Below are 13,051 nucleotides of genomic sequence, written 5' to 3' on the forward strand. Positions count from 1 at the left end.
CTCCTCATCACTCCTTATCCTTCTGCTCATCTTCTCTCCTCATCCTTTGGCTCATCATCTCTCCTCATCCTTCTGCTCCTCATCACTCCTCATCCTTATGCTCCTCATCACTCCTTATCCTTCTGCTCATCATCACTCCTCATCCTTCTGCTCCTCATCACTCCTCACCCTTCCGCTCATCATCACTCCTCAACCTTCCGCTCATCATCTCTCCTCATCCTTTGGCTCATCATCTCTCCTCATCCTTCTGCTCTTCATCACTCCTTATCCTTCTGCTCATCATCTCTCCTCATCCTCTGGCTCATCATCTCTCCTCATCCTTCTGCTCCTCATCACTCCTTATCCTTCTGCTCATCATCTCTCCTCATCCTTTGGCCCATCATCTCTCCTCATCCTTCTGCTCCTCATCACTCCTCATCCTTCTGCTCCTCATCACTCCTTATCCTTCTGCTCAACATCACTCCTCATCCTTCTGCTCCTCATCACTCCTTATCCTTCTGCTCATCATCACTCCTCATCCTTTGGCTCATCATCTCTCCTCATCCTTCTGCTCCTCATCACTCCTCATCCTTCTGCTCCTCATCACTCCTTATCCTTCTGCTCAACATCACTCCTCATCCTTCTGCTCCTCATCACTCCTCACCCTTCCGCTCATGATCACTCCTCACCCTTCCGCTCATGATCTCTCCTCAACCTTCTGCTCATCATCTCTCCTCATCCTTCTGCTCCTCATCACTCCTTATCCTTCTGCTCATCATCTCTCCTCATCCTTTGTCTCATCATCTCTCCTCATCCTTCTGCTCATCATCACTCCTCATCCTTCTGCTCCTCATCACTCCTCACCCTTCCGCTCATCATCACTCCTCACCCTTCCGCTCATCACCTCTCCTCATCCTTCTGCTCTTCATCACTCCTCACCCTTCCGATCATCATCACTCCTCACCCTTCCACTCATTATCTCTCCTCATCCTTCTGCTCAACATCTCTCCTCATCCTTCTGCTCCTCATCACTCCTTATCCTTCTGCTCATCATCACTCCTCATCCTTCTGCTCCTCATCACTCCTCACCCTTCCGCTCATCATCTCTCCTCATCCTTCTCTTCATCATCACTCCTTATCCTTAAGCTCATCATCACTCCTCATCTTTCCACTCATTATCATTATTCATCCTTCTGCTCATCGTCACTCCTCATCCTTCCCCTCATCATCTCTCCTCAACCTTCCACTTATCATCTCTCCTCATCCTTCCGCTCATCATCACTCCTCATCCTTCTGCTCCTCATCACTCCTTATCCTTCTGCTCATCATCACTCCTCATCCTTCTGCTCCTCATCACTCCTCACCCTTCCGCTCATCATCTCTCCTCATCCTTCTGCTCATCATCACTTCTCATTCTTCCGCTCATCATCACTCCTCACCCTTCCGCTCATCATCACTCCTCACCCTTCCGCTCATTATCTCTCCTCATCCTTCTGCTCCTCATCACTCCTTATCCTTCTGCTCCTCATCACTCCTTATCCTTCCGCTCATCATCACTCCTGAAACTTCTGCTCACCCTCTGCAGATGAGGCAGGTCCTTCTTCTAGAACAGCGGTTCTTAACCTTTTGACTTCAGTGGACCTCCACTGAATCATTATTGGAAGCCTGGAACATCCCAGCTTAAGCAATTTCTATGATTTGAACCACAAACAATAGATAAAAATTGAAAAAAAAGTATACACCAAACAAATGCTCAAATACTGAAATATTTAGTTTAATTCACAATCAAATAAGGAAAAAGTTTTTTACATTTTGAATTTGCTTCTTTATTTGAATGCATTTTCCTAGTTTTAATGTATTAATATTAGTATTATTTAATTTTGTAAAACAGTCATGGACCCCCTGAGTAGACCTCGTGGTCCCGAGGGGTCCTCAGACCATGGGTTTAGAATCACTGCTCTAGATGAAGGTACGTCAGCCGAGAGGAAGAAACCCACATTATGACATGTTTGGGAGATAATCCTGAGTTACCATAGAGACTTCATGTGAGGAGCCTTATCCATAAGAGTGCCCTTCATCTGATGTAGGAGACAAGGCGACGGGCGCGCCGTTAACATAGATTGAGGCTGAAATACATCTGGCAGTAAGAGCCGGTGTGTGCATCATTCACTGCTCAGCCTCTGGTGAAGGATACCGATAACTCAGATGAGGTCACGCAGGAGGAAGAGGACTCTTCTGAACTTCAGGCCGGCTCCTTCCGGACATTGCACTGACATATTAGAGCTTTTTCACCTGCACTTGGGTGCTGTATTTAGGCACGGTGTCCACAGAGTCCACCTTGTCCCAGGGGCTGGAAGGGTGAAGATTCAGAAAAACCAGCTCCTTCCATTTCCATCAAAAGTGTTTGGGGAGTGATTGAAGGCTACAGTCATGAAAGCTTCACGGATTGTGAGCACGCTTTGCCTTAGAAAGGAACACCTTCCGCTTCTTCCTGTCTGCCAACAGTTCAGGTGAGCCATAGACAGGAAAAATAAGGAACAGTTCTCAGCCTTATCATCCATCCAAAGATTCAACATGAATCAACAGCTGTTATCACTCCAAAGGTTCCCATGAATTATTTCAGCCAAAGACATGTTTGGCAGCCGTGGATCTGCAGGATGCTCAATCTCACATTTCAATTCCAACGGAACATGAGAAGCATCTTCATTTTTCAATTCAGGGGTTGGATTTCTGTTCTGTATTCTTCCCATTGGTCTAAAATCAGCACTGAGAGTGTTTTCAAAGCTGATGGCACCTCTTGCGGGTCCTTCACACACTCAGGCGATAGCCCTACAGCTTTATTTGGACAATGTTTTTTATCCTCCCTCAAAGCCACCTATAGAGTTTCATCTTCGACAAGTGATATCTATGCTCCAGAATCATGGGTTCGGCATCAATTGGAAGAAGTCCACAGGGACGCCTCTGCGGGACCTCGAGTTCAAAGAGGTGAGACTCCGGACAGATGTTGGGATGGTGATACCACCAGAGCCAAGACTGATGAAGAGTCAGAGGCACATCTTTCACTTCTGAATCAGGAGCCTCCGGGATGAGAAGCTGGTTTCAAGTCACGGGAAATGCGGCAGACAGGAAAATCGTGGTTCTTGGTAGCGAGTCTATTTGGGGATTTTTGTCTCACCCCCTGAAGTCGTGGAATCCAGCTTTAGTGGCGCTGAATGTTTAACCACACTTGGGCCAACACAGCAGAAGGGATCTCAAATTGTGGTTCGATCAGGGGAATCTGAGACCTGGCCCAGCTCCGAAGGTGATGATGATGGACGCCTGCGGCGATGGTTAGGGAGCGAAGACGGACTAAGTACGTCTAGAGGCCAATGGTCCCCCAAGGTCAGAGCTTGTTTCTACTACTGGAAGGAACCGGAAGCAGTCAGTTGGGCTTTGTTAGGTCTTACACCTGAGGTTCATATTGCTCCAGATGTCATAAGAACAGAAAGCATAACGACAAAGTGATATCTAAGCAGAGAAGGGGTACACTTGCACCAAGATTGTGGCTGTATGTGCAGTCTATCTTTGTCTTAGGGTGAAGCATTGCCTTCTGCCCTCATCTGTCGCTCTCATAAAGGAGTTGAGAAGTCTTTAGCGGACAAGCTTAGCAAGGACTTCCCTCATCTCCGAATTATCACTTGAATCCTCGTGTTTCCAGAAAGATTGGCTTGAAATGAAGCTTCCTGAAGACAGATTTCTAGGCCAGGAAGGAAATGTCCATCCGTCCAATGCTTGTTTCAAGGTCCAGGGAAGAGGGAGCTTGGAAGACGGACACGTTGACTTGTCTTTGTCCAGCCGGGCTTCTTTTTCCCTTTCCTCCTTTTCATTTAACCCTGAAGGTTCTACTGAAGATCAGGATTGGGAGCACGCGAGCGATAATCATTGCTACTGTTTGTCCTCAGTTATCCTGGTTTCCTCTTCTTTATCCGATGGAAAGGGGCTCGGCGGGGGTTCTCCCAGTAGTATCTTCTCCTCTTTCATTACCATCATTCAATTAGAATCTCTTTCTGACCCATGCTGACGGTTTGGTCAATGAGAGGAAAGCCTTTCAGAAGAAACATCAACGGGATTGGCCGATACTACTCAGTCCTCAAGGAAACCTGCCGCTTCGACGGCGTAGTCTCCCCGCTGGTAAGGAAGGTTTTGGTTCAGGGTTGCCAGTGTCCACCCTAAGGTCGCATAGGGCAACGATCACAGCGTTTTGGGAGTGCTGGAATTAACTGTTCTCCTAGAACCTTGATTTTCATTTCTCTTTCACCCAATGCTAAAGAGTTAAGTTTCATATTGAAATATTTTGTTGGTTTGGGATGCCCTGAAGAGTTCTCCTTTTGAACATTTGGAATCTGTTCCAGTTCAGTTCTTAAGTTGTAAAGTTTTCTTCGTGCTGGTGATCACCAGGCGATGAGGGGATCTGGCGTTTTTCTTTACAGATCTCCTTTCTAGAGGCTCTTTCAAGATAGGCTTGTCTCTTTCTGTTCCGAGAGTGAAATCATCCTCTCGTTTGGAAAAGGAAGTCCTTGTGCCTGAATTTGTGCCAAATCCCTCTTCTCTTGGAGAGGAGGGCTCCACTCCCCGGATGTCAGAAGAGTAGTTCGATATATTTAGATTGCGCTGCTCCATTTGGGATAGCAAAACACAAGATGATGGATGGAATGTTGCACAATGGCATAATATTCACCCCCCAGTCACAGAACTTGGTTTAATCCATCGTTATTTTGCTCACCAAGCCACCCCAGTTCAGACATGGCCATATGCAAATCAGTCTTGACCCTGTGCCTCATGGGAACAGTCCAGTCCGAACTGCCAAGTCATGTCTTTCCTAGACTGGAATCAAGCATCCTAGGACCGGTTTCTGGCTATCAGCCGTCTTCAGCCAGGATAGCTTGAGTCCAGTGGCTTAGTGAGCAAGGGACTGTACTGGGGTGAATGTAAGACATTGTTCTGCATTCTGTCCATCAACTGTTGTTTTTGCATTTGTCACCCCGAGTGGGACGGGTATGCTCAGACGTGAGTCCCGTACTCTCCACACCACTGGAGTCAAGCTATCCTGGCTGACGACGGCTGATAGCCTGAAACTGGTCCTAGGATGCTTGATTCCGGACCAGGGAAGACATGGCTCGGCAGTTCGGGCTGGACTGTTCCCATGAGGCACAGGGTCAAGGCTGATTTGCATATAGCCATGTCTGACCTGGGGTTGTGTGGAGTGCAAAAAAACGATGGATTTAGGCCCAGATCTCTGTACTGGAGTGAATGTATGAGATTGTTCTACATTCTGTCAACTGTTGTTTTTGCTCCATTTGGGATGGCGCATTCCTTGTGTGTCAGTATTTATCTAGTTAAAGGAGTTAAAATCCTCTTTTCCCTCAAAGTAGGTGTGTATGTTCCACTATTGCAAGTGCATTTGGGGGTGAAACTTACCAATCCTGGTTGCGTTCAAAGAAAGTCAAGAAGAGGCATGATAACTTCTTGGCCAGTGGTCCAAGGAGCTTCCGTTTTTTAAAATTGCAGGGCGGCCAGGTGTGCAGTTCCTTCAGCCTTTGGTGAACTCTATCGCATTCAGTGAGAGGACTCTGGTGATGGAGAGTTTGCTGCCAAAGGTTGTCTCTTTTGCTTCATGTCATGCTAATAAAACTTTCACTGGGTGCCCACCATTGGACTACTTGTTGTCCTGTGTCTTTAAGGGGTGTATTTCCTCAAGATGTAAGAAATGGAATGAGGAAGCTGTGAGGCAACATTTTAAAATTACTTACCCAAACATGCCATCAGATCCAGTTCAGGCGAGAGACTCCTCATTTTTGAAGCCAAAATGGCTTTATTTTGGCTGTCTCTGCCTGATATTGCCTCTTCTTCAATAGAAGACAATGGGGAACATACATTAATCTGATTTCTTTCCAAAATCTCCCACTTTTCTCCTTTAAAATGTTTTGTGCATGCTTACCTGTAATTCCTTTACTCTGAGTAATTATTCCTTGTTCCAGTCACTAGGCCCCTCCCCCTACTCAGTCTCTCTGAAATGTGGTTGCATTCACAGCGGGGCCTCCTGGTCTATCTTTTCAAGTGCCTCTTGTTTGCCTCGTGTTTGCCTCGTGTTTGCCTCTTGTTTGCCTCTTGTTTGCCTCGTGTTTGCCTCGTGTTTGCCTCTTGTTTGCCTCTTGTTTGCCTCGTGTTTGCCTCTTGTTTGCCTCTTGTTTGCCTCTTGTTTGCCTCGTGTTTGCCTCTTGTTTGCCTCTTGTTTGCCTCGTGTTTGCCTCGTGTTTGCCTCTTGTTTGCCTCTTGTTTGCCTCGTGTTTGCCTCGTGTTTGCCTCGTGTTTGCCTCTTGTTTGCCTCTTGTTTGCCTCGTGTTTGCCTCTTGTTTGCCTCTTGTTTGCCTCGTGTTTGCCTCTTGTTTGCCTCTTGTTTGCCTCGTGTTTGCCTCTTGTTTGCCTCTTGTTTGCCTCGTGTTTGCCTCGTGTTTGCCTCGTGTTTGCCTCTTGTTTGCCTCTTGTTTGCCTCGTGTTTGCCTCTTGTTTGCCTCGTGTTTGCCTCTTGTTTGCCTCGTGTTTGCCTCGTGTTTGCCTCTTGTTTGCCTCTTGTTTGCCTCGTGTTTGCCTCGTGTTTGCCTCGTGTTTGCCTCTTGTTTGCCTCTTGTTTGCTCCGTGTTTGCCTCGTGTTTGCCTCGCGTTTGCCTCTTGTTTGCCTCTTGTTTGCTTCGTGTTTGCCTCTTGTTTGCCTCTTGTTTGCCTCTTGTTTGCCTCGTATTTGCCTCTTGTTTGCCTCTTGTTTGCCTTTTGTTTGCTCTCTGCCTTCTTCGACCTCCTTCACTCTCCCTCCTCTTCTGTCTCCATTTGCAGGATCTGCTGTGGTTTCCTGGGCGCCTTCTTCGTCTACCTCAATCGTCAAGTGGTCTTGTGCATCCGGCGACAGACCGCCCTCAGCAAATTTCTCACCAAATAGTAAGTGCTCCTGTGATCCATCCTGGGGGGTGGTTGAGCCGGGGTTGGTCCTGTGCTGCTGTGTGAGACGCGAAGGGTGAAGGACTGTGAGCACAGTCCAGCCACGTCAACAACCCCTGGCTGTATGGGTGCATCATGGCAGCAGCAAAAAACACTGCGGGAAGAACATCTGCGAGTCTTTCAACCTTGGTTGCATCTGCTAACCTTGCCACATGCGTCGCGTAGCAGGGGTGCACAGATGCCATAAGCTGAAATTCACCATGTGCAATAAGGCCATGCGCTTCCAGATGATGTCAAACGGAGGCGGCCAGAAGCCAAGATGTCTTGCTAAAAAACCAATGAGTGTTGGGGATTGGTAGTGACCCAAATGTGGCTGGATGTGAATAGTCATTGGTTAAGAATGACCACAAGCCAGTCATAACTGGTAAAATTGTAAAAAAAAAGAAATGACCACAAGCCGGCCATTACTGGGTACGAATGACCACAAATCAGTGATAACTGGCAAAAAATAACCACAAGCCGGTAATAACTGGCTGAGAATGACCACAAGCTGGTCATTACTGGCTGCGAGGGCCACAAGCTGGTCATAGCTGGCTGAGAATGACCACAAGCCGGTCATAACTGGTTGAAAATGACCACACGCCACTTAAAACCTGTCTGAAAATGACCACGAGCGGGTCATGACATGCTGAGATATGGCCACAAACCAGTCATAACTGTCTAAGAATGACCCCAAGCTGGTAATTCCTGGCTAAGAATGCCCACAAGCTGGTCATAACCGGCTGAGAAGGGCCACAAACTGGTCATTACTGGTGTGATCTCAGTACTGGCATGACCTAGGTATTGGTGTCACCGCTGTACTGGCGTTACCTCAATACTGGCATGATCTTGGTACTGGTGTCACCTCAGCACTGATCTGATCTTGGGACTGGTGTGACCTCAGTACTGGCATGTCCTCTGTACTGTTGTCACCTGAGTATTGTTGTCACCTCAGCACTGGTGTGACCTCGGTACTGGCATCACCACTGTGCTGGCATGACCTCGGTAGTGGCATGACCTCGGTACTGGCGTGCCCTTGGTACTGGTGTCACCTGAGTTCTGTCTAGGCCTGGGCGGTGAATTCCGCTCCGCTCGTGGAGTTTGCAGAGTTTTCCGCACTCCCTGTTACGCGGAGCGCGCAGAGTTCCCAAAATCTCCCCTTCGCCAATGCCAAGTTGGTGAGCGTGAGCGAGGAAAATCAGCTTCCGGGTGAGATTTTTCCTCATTTGCAATAGTCAACACCAAGTTGGCGAGCACGAGCATGGAAAATAAACCTCACGGCGAGATTTCTCTATGTGGGGGGGGGGGGGAGGATGTCAGGTTTCTCATTGTGAGTGGTCACGTATGCTCGCGACAGCTCACGTTGAGAAACTGCCCGTTCGCGTTGAGAAACTGCCCGTTCGCGTTGAGAAAGCTGCCGCTCGAGTAAAAATCTACTTGAGTGGCAGAAAAAAGGAAAGCTTGCACTGTGCATGGTGCCGTTCGCGGTGATCGCACAGTGCGGACAAGCATCCGGCACTGAGCAATCACCACAAACAGCATTTTACTATCAAACTCCACCGCTCGCGGAGTGTCCAGGGTCCAGGGTTAGTTGTGTCTTCACCTCAGTACTAGTGTGACCTCGGTACTGGCATCACCGCTGTGCCGGCTGCCAGATGGCATGACCGCTGTACTGGGATGACCTTGGAGCTGGCGTGATCTCAGTACTGCTGTCACCACAGTACTGGTGTAACCTCGGTACTGGCGTCTTCTCAGTACTGGGTTGACCTCTGTACTGGGTTGACCTCGGTAGCGGCTTGAACTCGGTACTGGCTTGACCTCTGTAATGGCATGACCTCAGTACTGCTGTTACCTCAGCATTGGCATTAACTTAGTGCTGGTGTCACCTCAGTACTGGATTGACCTCAGTAGTGGCATCACCTCGGTACTGGCATCCTCGATACTGGTGTGACCTCTGTGCTCATGTGACAGTTTGGCTCTGTTCACTTCCCTCAACTTCCCTCAACCTTTCAGAAGCACCAGTGGAGAAGTGTGGCTCAATGGTTAGAGCGGCAGACCCTGATGCAGAGGTCAAGCCCGGGACCAGGGTTCAATTCCCCGCCTCGGCGGGTCTTGGGCTCAAATCAAAATTCCACAGACCTGATGATTCTCGCCTCGGTGCCTATTCCAATCATGGGTCCCACTCTGCAACTCTGGGCAATAGCTTGCTTAATCTCCACAACGGCCCCCCGCGGCGGGATGCCTGGCTTTCACCTTGGGGGTGCCCAGGAGTGGACGCCTCACAGGGAAAGCCAGGACGGGTTCCACAGCGGTATTCGTACAAGCGCCTTGAGACCCTTGCGGGTGAGTAGTGCGCTATACAAGTATCAATTTACTTTACATTACAGTCCTCCTGCCCCCTCTGGGCACGAGTGCCCCCAGTTAGCCTTAAGTGACAAACCTCCTCTGAGACAGACGGACGGTGCCAGCCAGTGGTCCAAGATGCAGGTGGGGCAAGCAGATGGTACTGAGAGCTTGAGAGAACAAAAACTGCAAAGCTTATTGCAGCTTCTAAAGTAGGGACCCCCGCAGGAAGCGAGGGGTCACTCTTGGTCACTCCAAGGCAGGAGCGCAGGCCGGCCATACTCAGGGCCTCAGTTACAATATTTTGTTGCACGGCAGCGCCGCAAGCCTTCCTGCTGCTCTGTCGTGCTTCAAAATAAAAGGGCAGGAATGCTCTACGAGATACGGCTCATTCCTGTCCTTCTCCCCAGCACTGACGCACACACAGCAGACGTGCACCAACGCAGACACCCTCGTGCCATGTTGCAACGGTGCCTGCGTTGCAGGGGTGATTGTCCTTTACAGGAAGGGACACCTTCTGGCACAAAAATAATAATTTATGGCGTTCTCCTCTTTCGATGCGTGCTAACGGCCTCATTTACAAGCCCCTTGCGCCGTTGCGCATTGCTTTTTTTTGATGCAGCGCAATGGGCTTCCCCATATTTACAAGGTCATGTAAAGTCACCCTGCGTGACTTTTCATGTCCTTGTAAATATGGGCCCTTTTCACGCATTACTCAGCGTGGATGGGGCGTTCTATGCGTGTTGCTCTGCGTGTTCCAACACAACATCCACGGAACCCGACTCATTCCCAGATTTGAAAAGAGTCATGAACCTGGGGATGCGTCAGAATCCTTCGCCTCCCCAGGGCAGGTGTCGGAGTGGGGCAATGAGGAGAAATACTTTTGTTTCTCCTCGTTTTTTCCTCTTTCTACGTTAATGTGTCATGGAGTGCGATGGTCTCTGCAGCGACCTCACGTGGAGGCCGCGCCCTTGTTTACACTCTGTGCTTCTTCTCTCCACAGCCGCCTCATCTACCCCGGGGTCATCACCTTCGTCATTGCAACGCTGACCTTCCCCCCAGGCTTCGGGCAGTTCATGGCCGGAGAGGTAGGTGCTGGTGTTCATGGTGCTGGGCAGGTGGGTCCATGAGGGGGGCCGGTCCACCAGGTGGATACTCTGGAGACAGAGGGACGCTCCGGCGGGTCAGCCATATGACTGTGCACCTGTACAACCCAGTGTGTCTGCGCTCTCCTAGCAGTCAGCAGCATTACAAGCAGCCGCGATCCAGGTAACAGCGGTGGGGCCGGGTAAAGGGGGATTTCGAGGGGCGATGCTGAGGGAAAATTTAATAAACAATCAATTTTTCCTCTGCATCGTCCCCAAAAATCCCCTTTACCCGGCCCCACCGCTGTTACCTGCACGGACGCACAGCTGATTAAAAGCGCACACCGCTGTGCAGCAGCGTAGAGGACCGCGAGCATCTCTTGGCACTCACATGAATGAATGAAAGAATGAATGAATGAATGAATGAATGAGTGAGTGAATGAATGAGTGAATGAATGAGTGAATGAATGAGTGAATGAATGAATGAGTGAATGAATGAGTGAATGAATGAGTGAATGAATGAATGGGTGAATGAATGAATGAATGAGTGAATGAATGAGTGAATGAATGAGTGAATGCATGAATGAATGAATGAGTGAATGAATGAGTGAATGCATGAATGAGTGAATGAATGGGTGAATGAATGAGTGAATTAATGAATGAGTGAATGAATGAGTGAATGAATGAGTGAGTGAATGAGTGAATGAATAAACGAGTGAATGAATGAGTGAATGAATGAATGAATGAATGAGTGAATGAATAAGTGAATGCATGAATGAGTAAATGAATGGGTGAATGAATGAGTGAATTAATGAATGAGTGAATGAATGAGTGAATGAATGAGTGAGTGAATGAATGAGTGAATGAATGAGTGAATGAATGAGTGAATGCATGAATGAATGAATGAGTGAATGAATAAGTGAATGCATGAATGAGTAAATGAATGGGTGAATGAATGAGTGAATTAATGAATGAGTGAATGAATGAGTGAATGAATGAATGAATGAATGAATGAATGAGTGAATGAATGAATGAATGAATGAGTGAATGCATGAATGAATGAATGAGTGAATGAATAAGTGAATGCATGAATGAGTAAATGAATGGGTGAATGAATGAGTGAATTAATGAATGAGTGAATGAATGAGTGAATGAATGAATGAATGAATGAATGAGTGAATGAGTGAATGAATGAATGAGTGAATGAATGAGTGAATGCATGAATGAATGAATGAGTGAATGAATGAGTGAATGAATGAATGAGTGAATGAATGAGTGAATGCATGAATAAATGAGTGAATGAATGAGTGAATGAATGAGTGAATGCATGAATGAATGAGTGAATGAATGAGTGAATGCATGAATGAATGAATGAATGAGTGAATGAATAAGTGAATGATTGAATGAGTGAATGAATGAGTGAGTCAATGAATGAATGAGTGAATGAATGAATGAATGAATGAATGAATGAATGAATGAATGAATAGTGATGCACACAGGGGTTTTCATATATCGTCAGAAAGGGGCACGTAGTCAGGAGGTACAGCAGTGCATTCGATCAAGTCACGTAGTGTTCCACGGTAACACTCAATGACTCACAAACATTTGAGATGAAATAAAGCAATCCCCCACATGCACCTGCTCCCCCTCCCTCCCCTACCCAAAGGCAACAAGGGGAGTTCTGTGCCCACTGTAGGAATACATCTGCAAGTGAAAGTGGGGCTATCCCTTCTCTCTGGATGACATCAAAGGAGGTTTTTGTTCCACTCTAGGAATAACCCTTCATGTGAAGGCCTCTGCGGCTGACTCAACTGACCGGTCTCTCCCAATGGTTTCTCTCCGCAGCTGATGCCGCGAGACAGCATATCGTCCCTATTTGACAACCACACATGGACAAAGCACATGGACAACACGCAAGGGCTTGGCCGGTCAGCCGTGTGGATCCACCCCAAAGTCAGCGTCTTCGTCATCCTGAGCCTTTTCTTCGTCATGAAGGTGGGTATTCTGTTTGCACCAGATTCAGACTCGCAAAGTCATTCAAGCGTTCACGCGTCCATCAACCTTGGCATGATTATAGAAACACGTACAACATTTAGCGGTATATCTAGAAAACAAACACAAAGTATCAATACCACTGGCATGCACAATTCAACAAGCACTGTCTTCATATCAAGAGCATTATTAAAAACAACTCAACTGCTCTCTAGTCATTGAGAGAACCAATAAACCCTAAGCCAACAAGCAGTGTGCATGTGTCAAGAACAGCAGCTCAAGCCTCTCCAAACCCTGTCGGCCAAAAAAGAACATCAACAAAACAGTCTCTGTGCAGCAAGAACAGAACACTGTTCATTTAGGAGGCATGACCTGCATGTACATACAACACTTCCAAGTTAACAGGTGATGACAGTGCATCAAAAACACCAAGACACTGGACCCAACCTGTCAGCATATGAAGAACCCATTTCAACAAGAACTTTGTATACTTGAGCTGTAGGGCGTTTAATTCAGGTAACATGTCTAGACAACTGACAAACCCGGTCAACACACACTGTCTGCAGCCAAAGAGCGCTCAGATACACCAGGAACAAGCAACAGAGTAAGAACAACAAACACTGTCTGCAGCCAAAGAGCGC

The 13,051-nt window shown here is 47.7% G+C and overlaps 1 protein-coding gene across 1 annotated transcript in view; it reads left to right on the top strand.

The window, feature by feature from the left end:
- The window catches only part of CLCN1 (chloride voltage-gated channel 1), a gene marked incomplete at its 5' end in the record, with an annotated part of 596,613 nt that overhangs the window by 454,757 nt on the left and 128,805 nt on the right, over window positions 1-13,051 (top strand). The window contains 3 exons of the mRNA XM_086928421.1: window positions 6,850-6,951; window positions 10,337-10,421; window positions 12,264-12,413. Of these exons, the coding sequence (XP_086784547.1) occupies window positions 6,850-6,951; window positions 10,337-10,421; window positions 12,264-12,413 (337 nt within the window). The remainder of the gene's footprint in view (window positions 1-6,849; window positions 6,952-10,336; window positions 10,422-12,263; window positions 12,414-13,051) is intronic.

This window comes from Lissotriton vulgaris, chromosome 7 (assembly GCF_964263255.1).
Source record: "Lissotriton vulgaris chromosome 7, aLisVul1.2, whole genome shotgun sequence".
Classification (NCBI taxonomy): Eukaryota; Metazoa; Chordata; class Amphibia; order Caudata; family Salamandridae; genus Lissotriton; species Lissotriton vulgaris.